The sequence below is a fragment of the Eriocheir sinensis genome, chromosome 40 (genome assembly GCF_024679095.1).
Source record: "Eriocheir sinensis breed Jianghai 21 chromosome 40, ASM2467909v1, whole genome shotgun sequence".
NCBI lineage: Eukaryota > Metazoa > Arthropoda > Malacostraca > Decapoda > Varunidae > Eriocheir > Eriocheir sinensis.
In genome coordinates, this window is record NC_066548.1 from 6,780,264 (window position 1) to 6,795,883 (window position 15,620).

The 15,620-nt window shown below is 46.7% G+C and overlaps 2 protein-coding genes across 2 annotated transcripts in view; one reads left to right on the forward strand and one right to left on the reverse strand.

Moving 5' to 3' along the window:
• Positions 1–356: 356 nt before the first annotated feature.
• Positions 357–7,096, forward strand: LOC127009287 (uncharacterized). The gene is made up of 3 exons (XM_050882234.1): positions 357–809; positions 3,844–6,509; positions 6,700–7,096. Exons 2-3 carry the CDS (start codon positions 4,246–4,248, stop codon positions 6,719–6,721), a joined length of 2,286 nt encoding a protein of 761 aa, XP_050738191.1. The 5' UTR covers positions 357–809; positions 3,844–4,245; the 3' UTR covers positions 6,722–7,096.
• A 1,336-nt stretch (positions 7,097–8,432) lies between these two features.
• Positions 8,433–15,620, reverse strand: part of LOC127009289 (red pigment-concentrating prohormone-like) — a 29,096-nt gene continuing 21,908 nt past the window's right edge. Inside the window, exons 2-3 of the mRNA XM_050882236.1 lie at positions 9,206–9,481; positions 8,433–8,737 (exon numbers count right to left, since the gene is read on the reverse strand). Of these exons, the coding sequence (XP_050738193.1) occupies positions 8,687–8,737; positions 9,206–9,481 (327 nt within the window). The 3' untranslated portion in view covers positions 8,433–8,686. The remainder of the gene's footprint in view (positions 8,738–9,205; positions 9,482–15,620) is intronic.

Below are 15,620 nucleotides of genomic sequence, written 5' to 3' on the forward strand. Positions count from 1 at the left end.
ACTGTGACCTACGCGGTGGGTGAGTGGGGGGAAGGGGGAGCTGGTAAGGGAGGGGCTCGTTTTCGGGGGGGTGTCATGACCATCGATCACCGTTGCTACGTTACGGATCAACACAAACATCACCGCCATGCGAAACACATCTGTACTTCCTGACACATCCTATTGCAACACTTTTACAACATCAATAGTTTGGGAGTTACTTAATTACTGCATCGTATAAATTTCCTCATATCGAAGTTCATATCAAGTTGTATTCTGCTGCTCCAACTTTTACGAAGATGACCGAAACATGGATAGTTATAGATAAGATTATATGTGAATAACAGATAGTCAGCAGTGTGGGAAGAGTTAATCGTCTTAATCTTTATATAAACACAGACCTCAGTTAATTAATCGTCTCGGAGGGATAACCAACAGCGACCTTTGGCAACCCTTATATCGTCGTGACAACATTCCTTGCTTCGTCCAGTCGCTACCAAAACACGAACCATCACAACCACCCCCATGTTCTTGCGTTCCCAGTATTCCTGCGAACCCCGCCCAAGAGCACAACGCAGCTCCCTCACGGCTTAGAACAGTGACGCTAAACCACATGTAGTACTAAATGGAACTGCGTGATTGTGAAGGGAAGAAGTGGAATTGGTCAGAGGATATTCGCGGATTATATCGATTCCCAAGTTGATATGCCGAGGTGGTGGTGGTGCTGGTGGTGGTGGCGGCGGGGATCTCGTCGGTTTGCTACGGAGGGCATGACCAGGACCAGCCTCGGCCACGTCTGAGGCTTTGAACATACATACCACCAGCCCTGCGTGAGTTACTGGTGGTGTGTGTGTGTGTGTGTGTGTGTGTTTACGGTAGAGACCACCCTTCGATCCCACCCTATTGCCACCTAAAAAAAAAAATGACTCACCCACCACATGCTAACGGAAGGAAGTATAGCAAAACCTAGCAAAGACCAGTTTAGTTCAGTTCAGTTCCAGAGTCGTCTTGATCCTCCCTGATCGAAAGTATGTGCATAAGTCGTTGTAAGGTGATAACAGACAGTGAAGGGAAGACTATTCTAGAGATTACCAGTGAAAATGAGGAAGTTACCGGTTGTTTGAGTGTTAGTTAGTTAGTTTGTTTGCGTTTGTGTGTGTGTGTGTGTGTGTATTGAGAGAGAGAGAGAGAGAGAGAGAGAGAGAGAGAGAGAGAGAGAGAGAGAGAGAGAGAGAGAGAGAGAGAATCATACGTTCTTTTCCTTCGTAATAACGTTATTTTTAGTTACATAATAAAATGCAAATTCTGGGTCTGGTAATAATGTTGAAATAAACACTGCTAATATACTCTGGGAAACCTAAATGAAAATGTGAGAGAGAGAGAGAGAGAGAGAGAGAGAGAGAGAGAGAGAGAGAGAGAGAGAGAGAGAGAGAGAGAGAGAGAGAGAGAGAGAGAGAGAGAGAGAGAGAGAGAGAGAGAGAGACTTTCACCTTTCCCCTCCTACACACACACCGGTACATACATCAATTAACCGATGGCTACAGACGTTCGCTCGATACATCATCAGTTTAGGCGAGTTTACAGGAGGGTCAGCTGAGGGAGCCCGAGAGGATGGTAAAGCTACGTGAGGCCTTCAGTGCGGGGTGTGACCAAGGGCTGCAGGTAGATAACGAAGGGTTAGATGGTTGGAGTGATCAGAGCCTTGTTTTATTAGTGTTGAGGCGGCGGTGGTGGATGTAGATAGGTTAAGTGTGCTGGTTATGCTTTTGTTCATGTTTCGGTAGGAATACATAGGAAGAACAGACACCAGAAGACCTGCCTGTATATGGCGAGGGTGTCTGTTTACTACCGCTACTACTAGTAATCTACGTGTGGTCGTAAGTCGTAAGGGGTTGTAGGGGGGATGGGGGATGGTGGTATTTGTAGTCGTAGTTGTCGTAGTAGTAATAATAGTAATTCTTTTTCTTATGGATGTCGTTGTTGTATCCATTTATTACTATCGTTATATTTTTCTTTTCTTTTTATATTCGTGTTGTATGACAAGACCAAATATTCTTAAGTAATATTCCCTGATCGATATTCTTTGTCGACACTCTGTATTTCCCTAATCTTCATAATTCCTCTACTTCTGCATTCCTTCCTTATTCTTGGGCCTCAGTTTTTGTCTCCTCGTCCATGTGCCATTACGTGACGAGACAGGCCAAGGTGAGAGGAAGGAACATTAACTAACAAATAACTGGAGCAACGCGAGACAGACATTTCCTTGCCTTCTCTTTCCAACCCAAACACTAACTTACAAAGGGTCGAATTATAAAACATTTCATCACCCAAGAACACTAATTTGACAGGGCTTTCGTAGGAGTTGTGGGCATTTCCAGGAGTAGTTCTATGACCCTGGTGGTAGAGTGACCCTTCCTCTGTACCATCAACCTGTAGAAACACTCATTAGAACCCGATTGACCCCCTCTTTGACCTTTAGAAATAGATGATGTGAGAAGAGAAAGTATCTTGTAATACCACCCAGGTCGATAGTACAAGACACGTTCGATTCTCACGTCAATTATTTCTAAAGGTCAAAGAGGGGGTCAGTTGGGTTCTAAAGAGTGTTTTTTCAGGTTCATGGTACAGAGGAAGACTCGCACTACCTCCAGGGTCATAAAACTACCCCTGGAAATGCCCACAGCTCCTACGAAAGCCTTGTCAATTATGTGTTCTTGGGCTGCGTCATGTCTTGTAATACGACCCTAAAAATAAATAAAGAGAAAGATGAAAAAAAGAATAGCGTTATGGATTCTATATACTACACGTCACCAGTGCATAATATCAATGTTTATTATGCTTAGGTGACGCCCTTTTCCTAACAAATTTCGATGCTGATATGTTCTTTTGTTGGTGGTAGCGAGTGTTCTAAGTGCTAATCGGTTCACAGATAAAGTCATATTATTGGACAAAAATCACAAAGGTCATTAGGACAAGTACAGCACATAGAATAGGTGTTTGTTTGTGTAAGCGTTTGTTTGAATGTTGTGAAGTGTGGGTGACATTTAAGTGTTGGTGTATATGTGGAACTATGTGTATAATTTGACAATAGAAGGACGAAGACAGACAGTGGAAAATAAACGAGGACAAGGAAAGTTAAACATTGAAGACGCTACAAGGCAGAGGGAGTAAAGGATCGACGAACATTAAACATGAAAACACAGAATCTTAAGTATTTCTTTGCAGCACCCCATTTTCTTGTCACTGAGGGGAAGGAACACGAAATTTGAGCGGTGACTGCTACACTTTAACCACCAGACAACGTATTTAGTGTGTGGAATTCAGAGTAATGAAATCGTATGCAGTGGATTGGGAGTGTATGTTTTTTTCGGCGTGATTTTCTTTTATTAACAGACTTCTGGAAACCGTAAAAATATCAATCAGAAAGTCGTAAGTCGTTTTATTGTTTATTTCCGTGTTTTTTTGTCATTCTATAATAGTTTGAATCTGAAGCCACTTGATTATCTAATGTATTTGCCAATGTGCTTAAGCTAAGTAATCACTATCCCCTAATGCTTTTCTTTAATCAACACGAAAACTGGACATTTCCGGGCGTGTATGTGGTTAGGGAGGGCGGCATGGTGTGGGGGGGACGCGTGAGTGTCAAGGTTACTCGCCACCCTCTTAACCTCAATTACTGACCTATATAAACAACACACACACACACACACACACACACACACACACACACACACACATCTATGTACAAAGTGCGTGATGTTCTCTAAGTATGAACATGTAACACTCATTTGAGCCTCTTCCATTAAATTTAGAAGGCAGGAGCTGTCAGGTGTTGTCAGTCTTCTCATTGTGTTGTCTTTTCAGTGTTGGTGTGCAGCTTCGTCAGTGCCATGAGGGCGGGCGGAGGGCGGCCACCATCACCCTACAACCGGGCGACTGTTGTCAAGGCCTGCCGACGCTCCCAGGACAGACGACACGGCACGGACGGCTGTTGTGTCGGCGGGCGAGGCGGGACGTGGTCGTCGTGGCAGCCATTAGCGACCAGACCGTCCCCAGCCACGCCACAGGAACTCAGAGTGCATTCTAACTAGTGAAGAGTGATTTTTTTAGAAATTGCTGGAAACTTCTGAGTGTTGGAAAATATTTACTGACAAGAAAGTAAACCGTGTCAGGATATCTACTGAGGAAAAGGGGAGTGCGTGAGCGTACTCCTAAAGTGTTTGTGTATAACTTACTCCCTGGCAGTGGACAGGTGGCTTGGCGAACATGTGCGAGGGTTACGTGTTGAGTTCATGGGAGGTGGTGGACGTTAACCGCGTGAACGGGTCGTTGAAGCTGCGGCCAGTATGGACCAAGTGCCCTGAGGACCCTGGGCCCATTATTGCGGGCGTGTTCCTCTCTTTGGTGTTCGTGGTCGCCTTCTTGCTCAACATGATGGTGGTGGTGACCGTGGCCACCAGCTACACCCTCAAGCGCTACCTGTACTGCCACCTGCTGCTCAACCTGTGCCTCACCTGCCTTGTGGACTGCTTCCTTAACCTGAGCATCGCCATAGTCTACGTCACCACCGCGCCGTGGAGGTTCGGCTACGCGGTGAGCTACATCAACGGCTTCACAATAAACCTTATGAACAGCGAAATGGCCTTTGTTGTAGTGCTGGTGGCGGGGGACAGAATGGCCGCCGCCAGAAGGAACTCTTCCTTCCTCAACATGAAAAAGTACAAAATGTGGATAGCAGTGAGTCTGACGTGGCTAGCGGCTCTGCTTCTGGCTGGCCCGCTGCTGCTGGGACACGTGATCAGCATGCCCTACCGCAACAGGTACTCGTGCTCGGTGGCTGACCCGCAGGACAAGTACTACCTGATCGCCCACGTGGTGCTGGTGGTGGCGGTGCCCACGGTGGCGTTGCTGGTAATGGCCGTCCTGGTGGCACGCACCTTCCACCGTGAACGCAGGAAGCAGAGGAGAGTGAAGAGCAGCCAGACGATGGGTTATTTTGACCAGATCCTCATGACGCCCTACTTCAGAAACGAGTTCTATCCCACCCTGGCGGCGGGAGGCATTGTGTGCGGCTACTTGTTCTTCTGGCTCCCCTTCACTACCCTCACCACTATCAGTCCCATCATAACTGACCACTGGGTCAACGACACCTCCTCTGATAACAGTGACGACCCATCCACTCTCTTCGTTCCTTCCCTGCGCGTGATGACGCAGGCAAAGGCCATGCTGGATCAGGGACAGATACACGCCCTCAACTCCACCGCCAACCATCTCGGATCCGATATGTCGTCGACCAACCTTACCGTGGAGGATCACCTCATCCCGGAGGTGGTGAAGAGCCCCGCCTTCGACACGGTGGCCGTGTGGCTTCGCTTTCTCTACACCGTGTTAGTGCCATCGGTTGTGTTCCTCACTCTGCGGGACGTGCGGCTCAAGTGTGAGAGCCTCATCTTGTGTTGCAGACCCAGCTCAGTGGACGCCGCATCCCCTAAACCCTCACGTCCCCTGTACGCCAGCAGACAGGACAACCAGGGCGGCAGAGGCACCGCAAAGTCCAGCAAGAAGAACAAAAGTGGTAACAAGGACACAATCAACTTCAATACGCCCATCCTTTTCTCCACCTCCGACGGTCTGCACATCCGGACAGTGGAGGAAACCTATCAGGGCATGGTGAATAAGCCGGTGGCGGCCTTCCCCTGGTCCGCTACCTCCGAGCAGGAGCCCAAGTTTACGTACAAAATCTGTGACCTCGTCTTGGGACATGAAGACCTCATTGACTTTGATGGCAAGTTTCATATCGACGACAACTATGACTATGAAATAGATCACGAGGCGGTGGGGCTGGGAGAGGAACATTCCGTTGTTCTGGGGGCACACCGCGCTGCGATGGGCCAGAAAGCACCGCCAGTTCCCTCAGCTGAAGACGAAGGAGAAGGAGAAACCCCTGCGAGACGTGGATCTGTGAAAGTCAACTACCGACCGCCTACGCCGCCACGCGTGCAAGTTATGGGCAACGATCACGCTAAGAACATAGGCGAAGCTTTAGAGAACTATGACAAGAACAAGAAGGGGAGAAAGGTTGTGAGATTTGCTACGATGCTCAATCAGGAGATCCCTCGCCCCTCCTCTGTCCAAAGTTCTGTCCTCAATTCATCTGCCAACAGTTCGCGTTCCAGTGACTCCGGGATCCTGGCGGACTCAGAGGCGGTGGCTCCTGCTCCGACTTGGGTTCCGGCTCCGGCTCCGGCTCCGGCTCCGGCTCCGGCTCCCTCTGCTGCCCAGTTACTTGCGAACAGAGATGCATTCTTTTCTGAACGGAAAACTAATGTAAAACCAAGATTTTCCCGGAAACCTCCAGCGGGCCCCAAAAAGTCGCGGAAGCCAGGACCGGCGGGCGGGGCAGGGCGTGGCGGCCGGCGAGGCGTGGTGAGCAAGAGGGTGAAGGGCATCAAGAGCCGCCACCTGCCCCCAGTAGCTCGATCGCCCGCTGTCCCGCCACGAAGGTTTTCCACACCTCAAGACGGGTCAAGGTTGGTTCGCATTCCTTAGTACTTATCTCCCTCCCTAACAGTCTGTCGCAGTATTAATGTCTGGAGTTGATTGCTTTATTGATATTCACTCATCAATTATTTTAGTTTTCTCAATAATCGCTAAAGATAATCTGCTTCAGTGTAGTCACTTCTTCACTAAATTTCTTTAAGTTGTATTCGTAACTTGCAGACAAGGAGGCGCGGCGAAGTGATCACCGCCAAAGGGTTCGAGGAGGAGCGTCCCTCCCAGCACCATGCATCAAGAGGTGGACCCACATAGCTGTCTAAGAACCGCTGCTTCCGTCAGGGGCCACGAAAGACACATGTTGGAGACCTTAATACACTGCAGGACGGTGACGAGTAAGACGAGGTGTAGATGATGGTGTGTGTGTGTGTGTGTGTGTGTGTGTGTGTGTGTGTGTGTGCGCGCACTCTCACCACTGCAGGTATAGTTTTGAGTAAGTCACATCGAATCGGTGGGTCGTAACTATGAATGTTGTTTAGTTATGATGAATACGTAAAAGCTCAGACGAACCCGTTAGTTGTAAACGAGGTCCAGATGAGTTGGTAAATAAAGAGGATAAATAGCTTGGCCGTTCCTTGTCCCCTACAGCCTCATGAATGGGTACTGTAGTAGTAGTAGTAGTAGTAGTAGTAGTACGTAGTAGTAGTAGTGGTGGTAGTGGTGGTAATAGTATGATAGTAATAATAGTGAGGGTGGTGGTGGTAGTAGTAGTAATAGGAGTAGTAGTAGTGGTGGTGGTGGAGGTGGTGGTAATTGTAGTAATGGTAGTAATATGTAATCGTGGTTGTGGTAGTAGTAGTAGTTGCAGTAGTGGTAGTAGTAGTAGGTTCACTACCTCAACCAGCGGCACCATCATCATCATCATCATCTGCCTCATCGCCATCTTCTTTGTGTTTTAATTTTGTTTCTTCCTTTGTTGTCTTCTCGACGCAGCCTCCAGATTTTTCAGCCAAAACTCTTTGTTGCTCTCAGCTGTTTTTTCACAGTTTTTCCTCGGACCCGTCATGCTTTTGTGCGCAAAGTAAAGCAGAAAGGATTTAAAAATTTATATATTTTTTGTATAGACAATGAATTTACCAAAGAGGCAAGAGAAGGCTTTAACGATCCCAGGCGGCGGTGCAACCCGAGCCCGGCGCGTTGATCACCACGCGGAGGTGTTTGTCTTATAGATTTACTCTTTTTATGTGAGAAGGAAAAATTTAGACTTGGAAGGTTTTCACAATTTCTGAATTTTGCACGCAGGGAACATTTAGAAAGTGAGAGTTTTCGTCTTAGCCTCCTTTGTTATTTGTATTGAATGGATATGAAGTTGAGTGATGATGACGATGATGATAGTAATAATAATAATAATAAATTAATAATGATAATGATAATAGTAGCAATGCACACGCATCGCCATCATCTTTCCCACTGATAAAATATTGTACTTTTCATCAGGTGATAAAACTTTCACAGGAAAAAGGACTAAACAAAAGGAATAAAGAAATTAAAGAGAGGTTAGAACCCGCAACAATGGGTGAACATATTCGGGTTTAGGAAGATGCGCAATATAAATGTATGTACTGTATATTCTTTCTTTCTTATAGAGTTAAGAGAATCCGTGGAGACAGTAGCGGTGTGGGAGTATCAATGCGACTAAATATTTCATAGGTAGCTTAGATAGAATCACGAGTGGGATGTGCAGATAACCGGTTTTCAGAAGCTGCTTTGTATGAGTCGATGGGACTCTTACAAACTCCTACCCTTGTGTAAAGTATGTTTTTTGTAGCGTTTGTTATGTACTTACACACTCCCTGCCTTGTGGTGCCGCTGCGGAACAGTCATGCGGCGCCCAATATTATGGCAACAGTTCTTAGACAATTCAGTACATACACGTCGGGGAAGAAGAGAAACACAGCTCACTCGGAGGAATTTAATTAAATGCAAAGACTCCTATCCAAATCATCCAGCCCTCTAGTAATTTTTGTTAAGAAGCAGAAGGTGTCATATAAATAGCGCGAGGCCTCCACGGAGCTGCTCAGGTGACACTGGGAACCTTAGGGGAGCGCAGAGCGGCCGTAAATCCATGTTGTCGGTCGTGCGCGGGAGGTACTGCGGCGGGAGAAGACATCTATGGGGGGAGAAGCGTGAGTGCGGCAGGGGAGGGAGCGACTCAGCCCAGGTACTCCTCATCCTGACACTGAACCAACCTCGCGGCCTCATTCTGGGGGGAGAAGGAGGAAGGGGGAAGGGAAGGAAAGTTAGCCTGGGATGTGGTTGTGATCCTGCCGCTATTGTGAAGTGTTTGTTGTCAGCGGAGACTGTTGGTTCTGTGGTTCTCAGTATGGTTCCCCCGCCTGGTATGTGTTGTGCAGTTTGTCTTCAGGCTTGGTATGTGTTGGAAAGTGTTACTCTACCTGTTATATTATTTTGTATTGTAAAGTTGTTGTAATGTTCTGTTATTTTACCAATATCTTACTGCTTTCATCTTCTGTTCTGTTTTCTATTATCATATATTCTATTCTTCAATCATATTATATTCTCATCTTCTATTCTAGTCTACTATTTTCATCTGTTTTATTATTTTTTTTCCAGTTGAGTCTTATGTAGAAAGTTTAGTAGCAGGAAAACAGATGAGTGAGAACTGTTCTGTGCAATAAAGCGGCTGGTGTGTGTCTGTTGCGTGACGCACCTTGATGAGTCGGTAGATGTGCATGACGGCCGAGACAGGGATGGGGCCGCAGGCGTCCCCTGGAGTGGATGACCCGGGGGGCACCACACTCCCGGAGCCGGACACGACGTTGCGGTGGAGGGCCGACACCGCCTCCCCCACGCCGTTGCTGCTGCCGCCGGCCGCAGCTGCCCTCTTGCCCCAGCCCGGGGAGAAGTTGAGCTGAGCCGACACGGAGGACACGAGCGCCACCACCACCACCGCCACCAGAAGAAGCGTCAATTCGGCTCTGCGGACCTGAGGAGGAAGAGAGAGAGTGCCTTCAGGATAAAGGAAGAATGGTGGGTGACACTTTTAAAGGAAAAGGGGAAAAATAAGTTCTCATGTGGAAGGAGGAGGAGGGGAGGGGCGGGAAGGATAAGGGGAATGGGCGCGGTAAATACATTACTCCATATATATGTAAATGGTTCAAGGCCCCATTATTGTCGGACGCGGCGGCACGAGGGAGTGCTCTGTATTCAAGTGGCAGCCATGACTACGGGCCGTGCGGCGGCGGCGGCTGACAGGTGGACGCTTAGCGGGTGAAGGGGAACGTGTGGCGGCGGGAGCCAAATTAAAGAACAATTTAAGGTTTCTGTACAACGAGGCAGGCCGCATCAAGGGGCCTCCACGCTATGGTTGCGGCACCCCAGGCTACCTTTTAGGAGTTAGGTATGACCTCAGCGGAAGGTAAAGGTTCCTGCTGGAACTGCCAATTCCCCTGAACAGTGAAAGTGTGCCACTAGAGGAAATACCATTCCCCAAGATCCTATTGGGTCAAATAAAAAATGGCAAAAACCAGCAGGGCGGGGCATTGATTTTTGTTGTTTCGTTTTGGTATTTCCGCGTGCTACAAAACAGTTCATTTTAATATGATTGCTTGGAAGCCCATTAAAGGATTGCCACCACACGAGTGGCATTAAAATAAGATAAGGATTCCGTTTGCCATTGTCAAGACGTTCAATTTGTGGTGGTGTTCCCGCTGCGGTGAGTGTGCGGCCGAGGGAGGTGGCGGGTCGGGGCGGGCGTGTAGGCCGCCGCGGCGATAATAGCTGCCTGAGAGTGGTGACAGCTGTCCGTGCCTGGCTGGGTGGGCGAGGTGTGACGGCTTCGGCACAACTGCTTTATCTACAGTGATACGTGGAGTCATTTATGGGTCTGGAGGGAAAACTGTGTGAGGGATGTTGTCGCCTCCTTGTGTTGGTAATGTTCCCTACGTCCCCGGAGACACATTCCCACAGGCAGTGTCGTGGCTGGTGTGCCCGAAGCGGCAACGCGTGAGTGTTTTTTAAAGTTTGGATGGAAGCGTGTTTCCTTGCCTTCATAATATTTGCAGGACCGAGGCATGAGAAGCTTTCAGAGAGCTTTGCAACACAGCCAGCCAGGTGCCGTGCCTTCTTCCTCCTGCCTCCGTTCCTCCTTTACCTCCACCTCCAGTGAGAGAAGCAACAGCAAGTGTGTGTGTGTGTGTGTGTGTGTGTGCGACGCCCTTCCCTCCCTCGACACGCTGTCACCATCCCCACAGAGCAAAAACCCTTCATTGCATAGACAAACAGCCACTCCTCTTGATAGGAGACAACATGACTATGACTAGTATTGTGTCAAAAGGTGTCGGGGCTTTACTTTCTTTTTTACAGAAATGGGAACAGCTCAAGAGCAGAAATAAAGACAAAGAACAAAAAGCTCTCTAACGCCACATGCTTCAGCAAAATACGAAGAGAGTGGGCAGAAGAGAGGGTCAATTTCGGATGGAGAGGTGTCTAACTTTTATTTTTCTCAACTCAATCTAAATGTACACGAGCTTAGTAACTCAATTTAAAGCAAGATCTAATAAGCACTACACCGTGGAGGCGGCTAATCTCAGTTTGCCATCTCTCCCAGCCTTGACACGGACAGTTAAAAGCAAGATTAAAAATTAGCCAAGGTAAAGCCTGACACGTTCTTTGTGGAGCAAGACCCCTCAAGGCCAAGCCGACCGTCCGCTAAACGATTCATTACGCGGACTGGAGAGAGAGAGAGAGAGAGAGAGAGAGAGAGAGAGAGAGAGAGAGAGAGAGATGAATAACTTAGAATAGCAATATCAAGAAACAGAAATAAAGAGTAGGAGCATTCGACAGCGTTAGATACTATAAGAAAAATACATAGGAATAAAGAAAAAGCGGTATAAGACCGTGATAGGAAATGGAGAAAGAAAAACAAGTGAGCACTGCGAACCGAACCACATCAGACGAGAGGCAACGAACCAGTCAAGTGAATCGCGGTCAGCAGTAGTGCCTTTCCTGCTGTCCTCCTTATATCCTGCTCCTGCTACTCTCCTACACGTGGTTCCTACTTCACTACTCTCTCTATAGTGTGCCAGGAAGCTGTGACACGCCTGGGAAGGATTGTGGAAGTGTAGAGAAGTGTTAACGAAGCCTAACGAACCTCTATTCAAGCAGTGGTATGTATCCTTAATTGCCTCGCCCTCTGTTCCTCTTTTCCTTCCTCCTCCTATTCACTCTTTTATCAACCCTTTTCCACTCCCTATTATTCTCTCCTTTATTTATTTGTGTGTCTTATCTGTCTCTCCTCCATTCCTCTACCTTCATCTTTTTTAATTATGTTCCCGGTAAAGGTCCAGTATAACTCCGGCGCCTTAATTTTTACCTATGTTCCCTAAAGGAGTTAACTTATGAGCCCAACGGTGTAATCTCGGTTTTAATAGCTGTCTAAATAATATGTAAATGACTCTATAAAAAAGTTCGTAAATATGCCAGAAAAAAGCCATGGACGTCCCTTGAAATAGCCTAGGAAGATGGATTTCATTTGCTAGGTTATTAAGTTCGTTTTTTTTATGAATATGTAATTTTTTCGTCATTATTCTTTTCAACACGTTCTTTTTCATCATGTTCGTGCTGTGTTAGTTATGGTTTAGTGTTCTGAGGTTGATTATTGAGTGAAAAAGATGTATTATTGTGTCTCGTGGTGGATAATAAAAAATAATGTCATAAAATCATAATGTAATCTCCTTCCGTTCTTCCTTCCTTCCTTCCTTCCTTCTTTCCCTCTTTTCCTCCTTCATTCACTCCTTCCCTCTCTTCCTTCTCTCTCTTCCTCCTTCCTTCACTCCTTCCCTCTCTCCCTTCCTTCCTTCTCTTCTTCCTTCTTTCCCTCGCTTCTTTCCTTCCCTCGCTTCTTTCCTTCCCTACTACCGTACAAGGCAAATTCTAAGCTTGTAGTAACCTATCTACAAGCTTAGGCTAATCGTACGCCACAAGATTCTCCATTTGAATTGCTTGTATGTTTCTTTGCTTATTAATGTTGTTGTTGCTGTTGTTGTGTTGTTGCTTTCTGCTGTCCTTCCCAGAGATCACCTTATGTTGCTACTCCTACACCCGTCACATACCACATATTCTCCCTCGCACAATTTGCCTCATTTGCATATGTTAACAGTCAATGCCGCCCGTCCTTATTCAGTTAACCATTTCACCTTGAACAGCCGTGTGTGTGTGTGTGTGTGTGTGTAGGCGTTGTGGTGACAGGCTGTGGCGAGGCTATTCTTCATCGGTCCAGGTAAATTTTTATATCTTTTTTTTTTAATATTCTCAAGTTGTCTTTGGCTTATTTTGCAGTTAGCTTAAAAGTCCGTTGCTGGTTAGGCTACTGCTGTGTTAGAAACGATAGATAAAGGGATATGGTTTTAATAACGATTTTTTTTAACAACAAAGGAGACAGCTCAAGGGCACACAAAAAAAGGAAACAATAATAAAAAAAAAAATCCCGCTACTCGCTGCTCCTAAAAAGAATCCAAAGAGGTGGCCGAAAGAGAGGTCAATTTCCTACGCATTATATGGCAAGAAGCGAATTATTTCCCTCAAGTTCAACTAAGCAAATTTCCAAGAGAATAAAGAAACGATAGGTAAAAGGTATGATTTTAGGGAGGAAGCGTATAGTATAACGACGCGAATCAGTAGGCTGTCCCTCCTATTGGGGTAAGAAGACTTCCAAAAGAGGAGCATTTTTAAGGATGTTTACCATGAAGGTTCGTTTTCTCTTGCACCACACGAGAAAATGTTATCTGAACGGAGTACCTATTCTGAATTATTCGATGGAAGCTATAATAGAGTTGGAAGGGATACGGAGAATAAGAGAAAAAGAACAATAGCAGGGTAGAGTAGACGGAGGTAAAGGAGGAGAATAGGACAAAGGAAAAAGGGGAGAAGGGTGGGGATGGTGGGTCCTAGGAGAGGCAGCAGCAGTGACCTTTGCGTGACATCTCCGGCAAAATAGTTAAGCTTCTTACAGCCTCCTCGTTACCATCCATCACTCATCCGGAGGGAGCTGGTGTAGGGTCGCGTCCCCTCACTCTTCCACCCCCACAAGCACGAGTAGCTGCCTCTCCTCCCTCCGCCCACACCTCCCTTACCAAATACCATCAATTTTACTTTGTTTCTTCTCAAACCCAATTTTATTACCCATTGAATCCTTCTTTTCGCCTGTCCTCACTCCTCACCCATTTACTTACATTACGTTTCTTTACCCCATTTTCTTTCCCTTTTCCTGTAACCCTTTCCCTGTAATCATTCCTCGTTACCTTACCTTCCCATCTTCACAAACATGAGTGCCTACATGTTTTCCCTCACTCTTCCCTTCACGTCCACTCCTTGTTCGCCCTCCTCTTTCTTCATTCACAAGGCATCCACCTCTTCCTTTCTGCAACCCATATTATTTTTTCTTCTCTCCCACTCCTCTTTTTCACCCACTTATTTATATCCCACTCGGTATTCAAAACCTTTTATCCCTTTCCTCAGCCTTTCTATTTCTCGCCCCCTCACTCAGTCATCTTCTCAATACCCCCTTCTCTCCTGCTCCTCTCCCTCTCTCCCTATTCTCTTCCACCTCTTATCGATCCCAGTCTTTCCTCCTTCACCCACATAGCTTACAAACACCTTGACCTCTTTGTTTGCTTCGCTTCATTCTCTTTGTCCTATTTACTTCTTCTCAAACCTTACCTGTTACCTCACCTCACCCATGTCCTGTGTGTGTGTGTGTGTGTGTTCCAGGTATTGGGTAAGACTAAGAGGATAACACCTAACCACATAACACCCTCTCTTAGCCTCCTACAGACATCTTGGGGTCAGCATACGTATAAGCCTTTCCTTTTCTTTACTTTTATCCTTTATTCTTTCGTCATACAATCTCTCTTTCTCTCATTTTCACCTCTTACTTGCTCTTGATGCTTCTTTTCTTCCCTTCAAAGCAAACTAACTAGCTCCCTTTGTATTCAGTATATTACACATTCGGTCTGTATTCATAAACCCTCTTTTTTTAGTTGCTGTTCCTTTTGTTATCATTCGTATACATTTTCCAGGCTTTCATCCCCCTACTGACACCTCACCTCACCCACACATCTCTTTCCCTATAATAATGTGACACCCTACAACTTGACTCCGCCTCTTCCTGTAACTTTTCTTCTCGCAATGCTCCCCAAACCCTCTCCTATGCGTGTCCCTCCTTCCCCTCGTTCTCCCGTATACGTTACCCAGGCTATATCTCCCTATTGACACCTCACCCACACATCTCTTTCCCTATATGTGAGACCCTACAGCTTGTCTCCTCCTCTTCCTGTAACTTTTCTTCTCGCAATGCTCCCAAAATCTTTCCTTATGCGTGTCCCTCCTGCCCCGCTCTCGCCCTTTCTTCCTCCCTCTAGTGTGTGCTTCCGAGGGTGGTAAATCTTGTCCTTGTGTACCCTTGTGGCGCCTGTCGTCTGGGGCTGCACACAGTACCCTCACCCGCCTCCTACTTTAGCTTGTGTGTGTATGGGAGGGGGGGGAGTTGTGTGGGGGGGATGGGGGGAGTATTTGTATGTGTGTGTGGGGGTGGGGGGTTGGTAATCTATATTTCAGCTATGTTATATTCTCTCTCTCTCTCTCTCTCTCTCTCTCTCTCTCTCTCTCTCACCCGTCACTCAAGACTCATCTCGACGACAGGGGCGAAAATAATAATAAAAAATAATGATGCGGAAAACAAGAGAACAAAAAAAAAAAGATAAACAAAAGAAAAGAAAAAAAAAGTGAGTGTCGTTGGCTCAGGGGGAGGAAGGAGGTTAGTTATTCATGGAGGCGGTGAAGGTAAAAAAAAAAAAAAATACCAGCTTTTATGTGTTGGTTTATGCGGCTGGGTGTCTTTTGCTTCATGGCTAAACGCGTGTACCGTGCATGGCGGGTAGACTGCTAATTGCTTTACTCCGGTGTCCACAGGTGTTCATAAGTGTCCATGTATATTTTTTGGCTAGGCGGGAAGGGGTAGTGGCGGGTAAGGTGCTTGGTGGGAGGTGATGGAGGTGGGAGGTGGTCTTATGGGTTCCAGAGTCCCTGTTATATCATTTTTGGGGAGTAATTTTTTAACAGGGTTT

Bases quoted from the DNA above. Each gene is read 5' to 3' on its own strand.
- LOC127009287 (XM_050882234.1), top strand. From the start codon at position 4,246: ATGTGCGAGGGTTACGTGTTGAGTTCATGGGAGGTGGTGGACGTTAAC. The intron at 6,510-6,699 runs GTTGGTTCGCAT...CGTAACTTGCAG, and splicing joins ACACCTCAAGACGGGTCAAG to ACAAGGAGGCGCGGCGAAGT.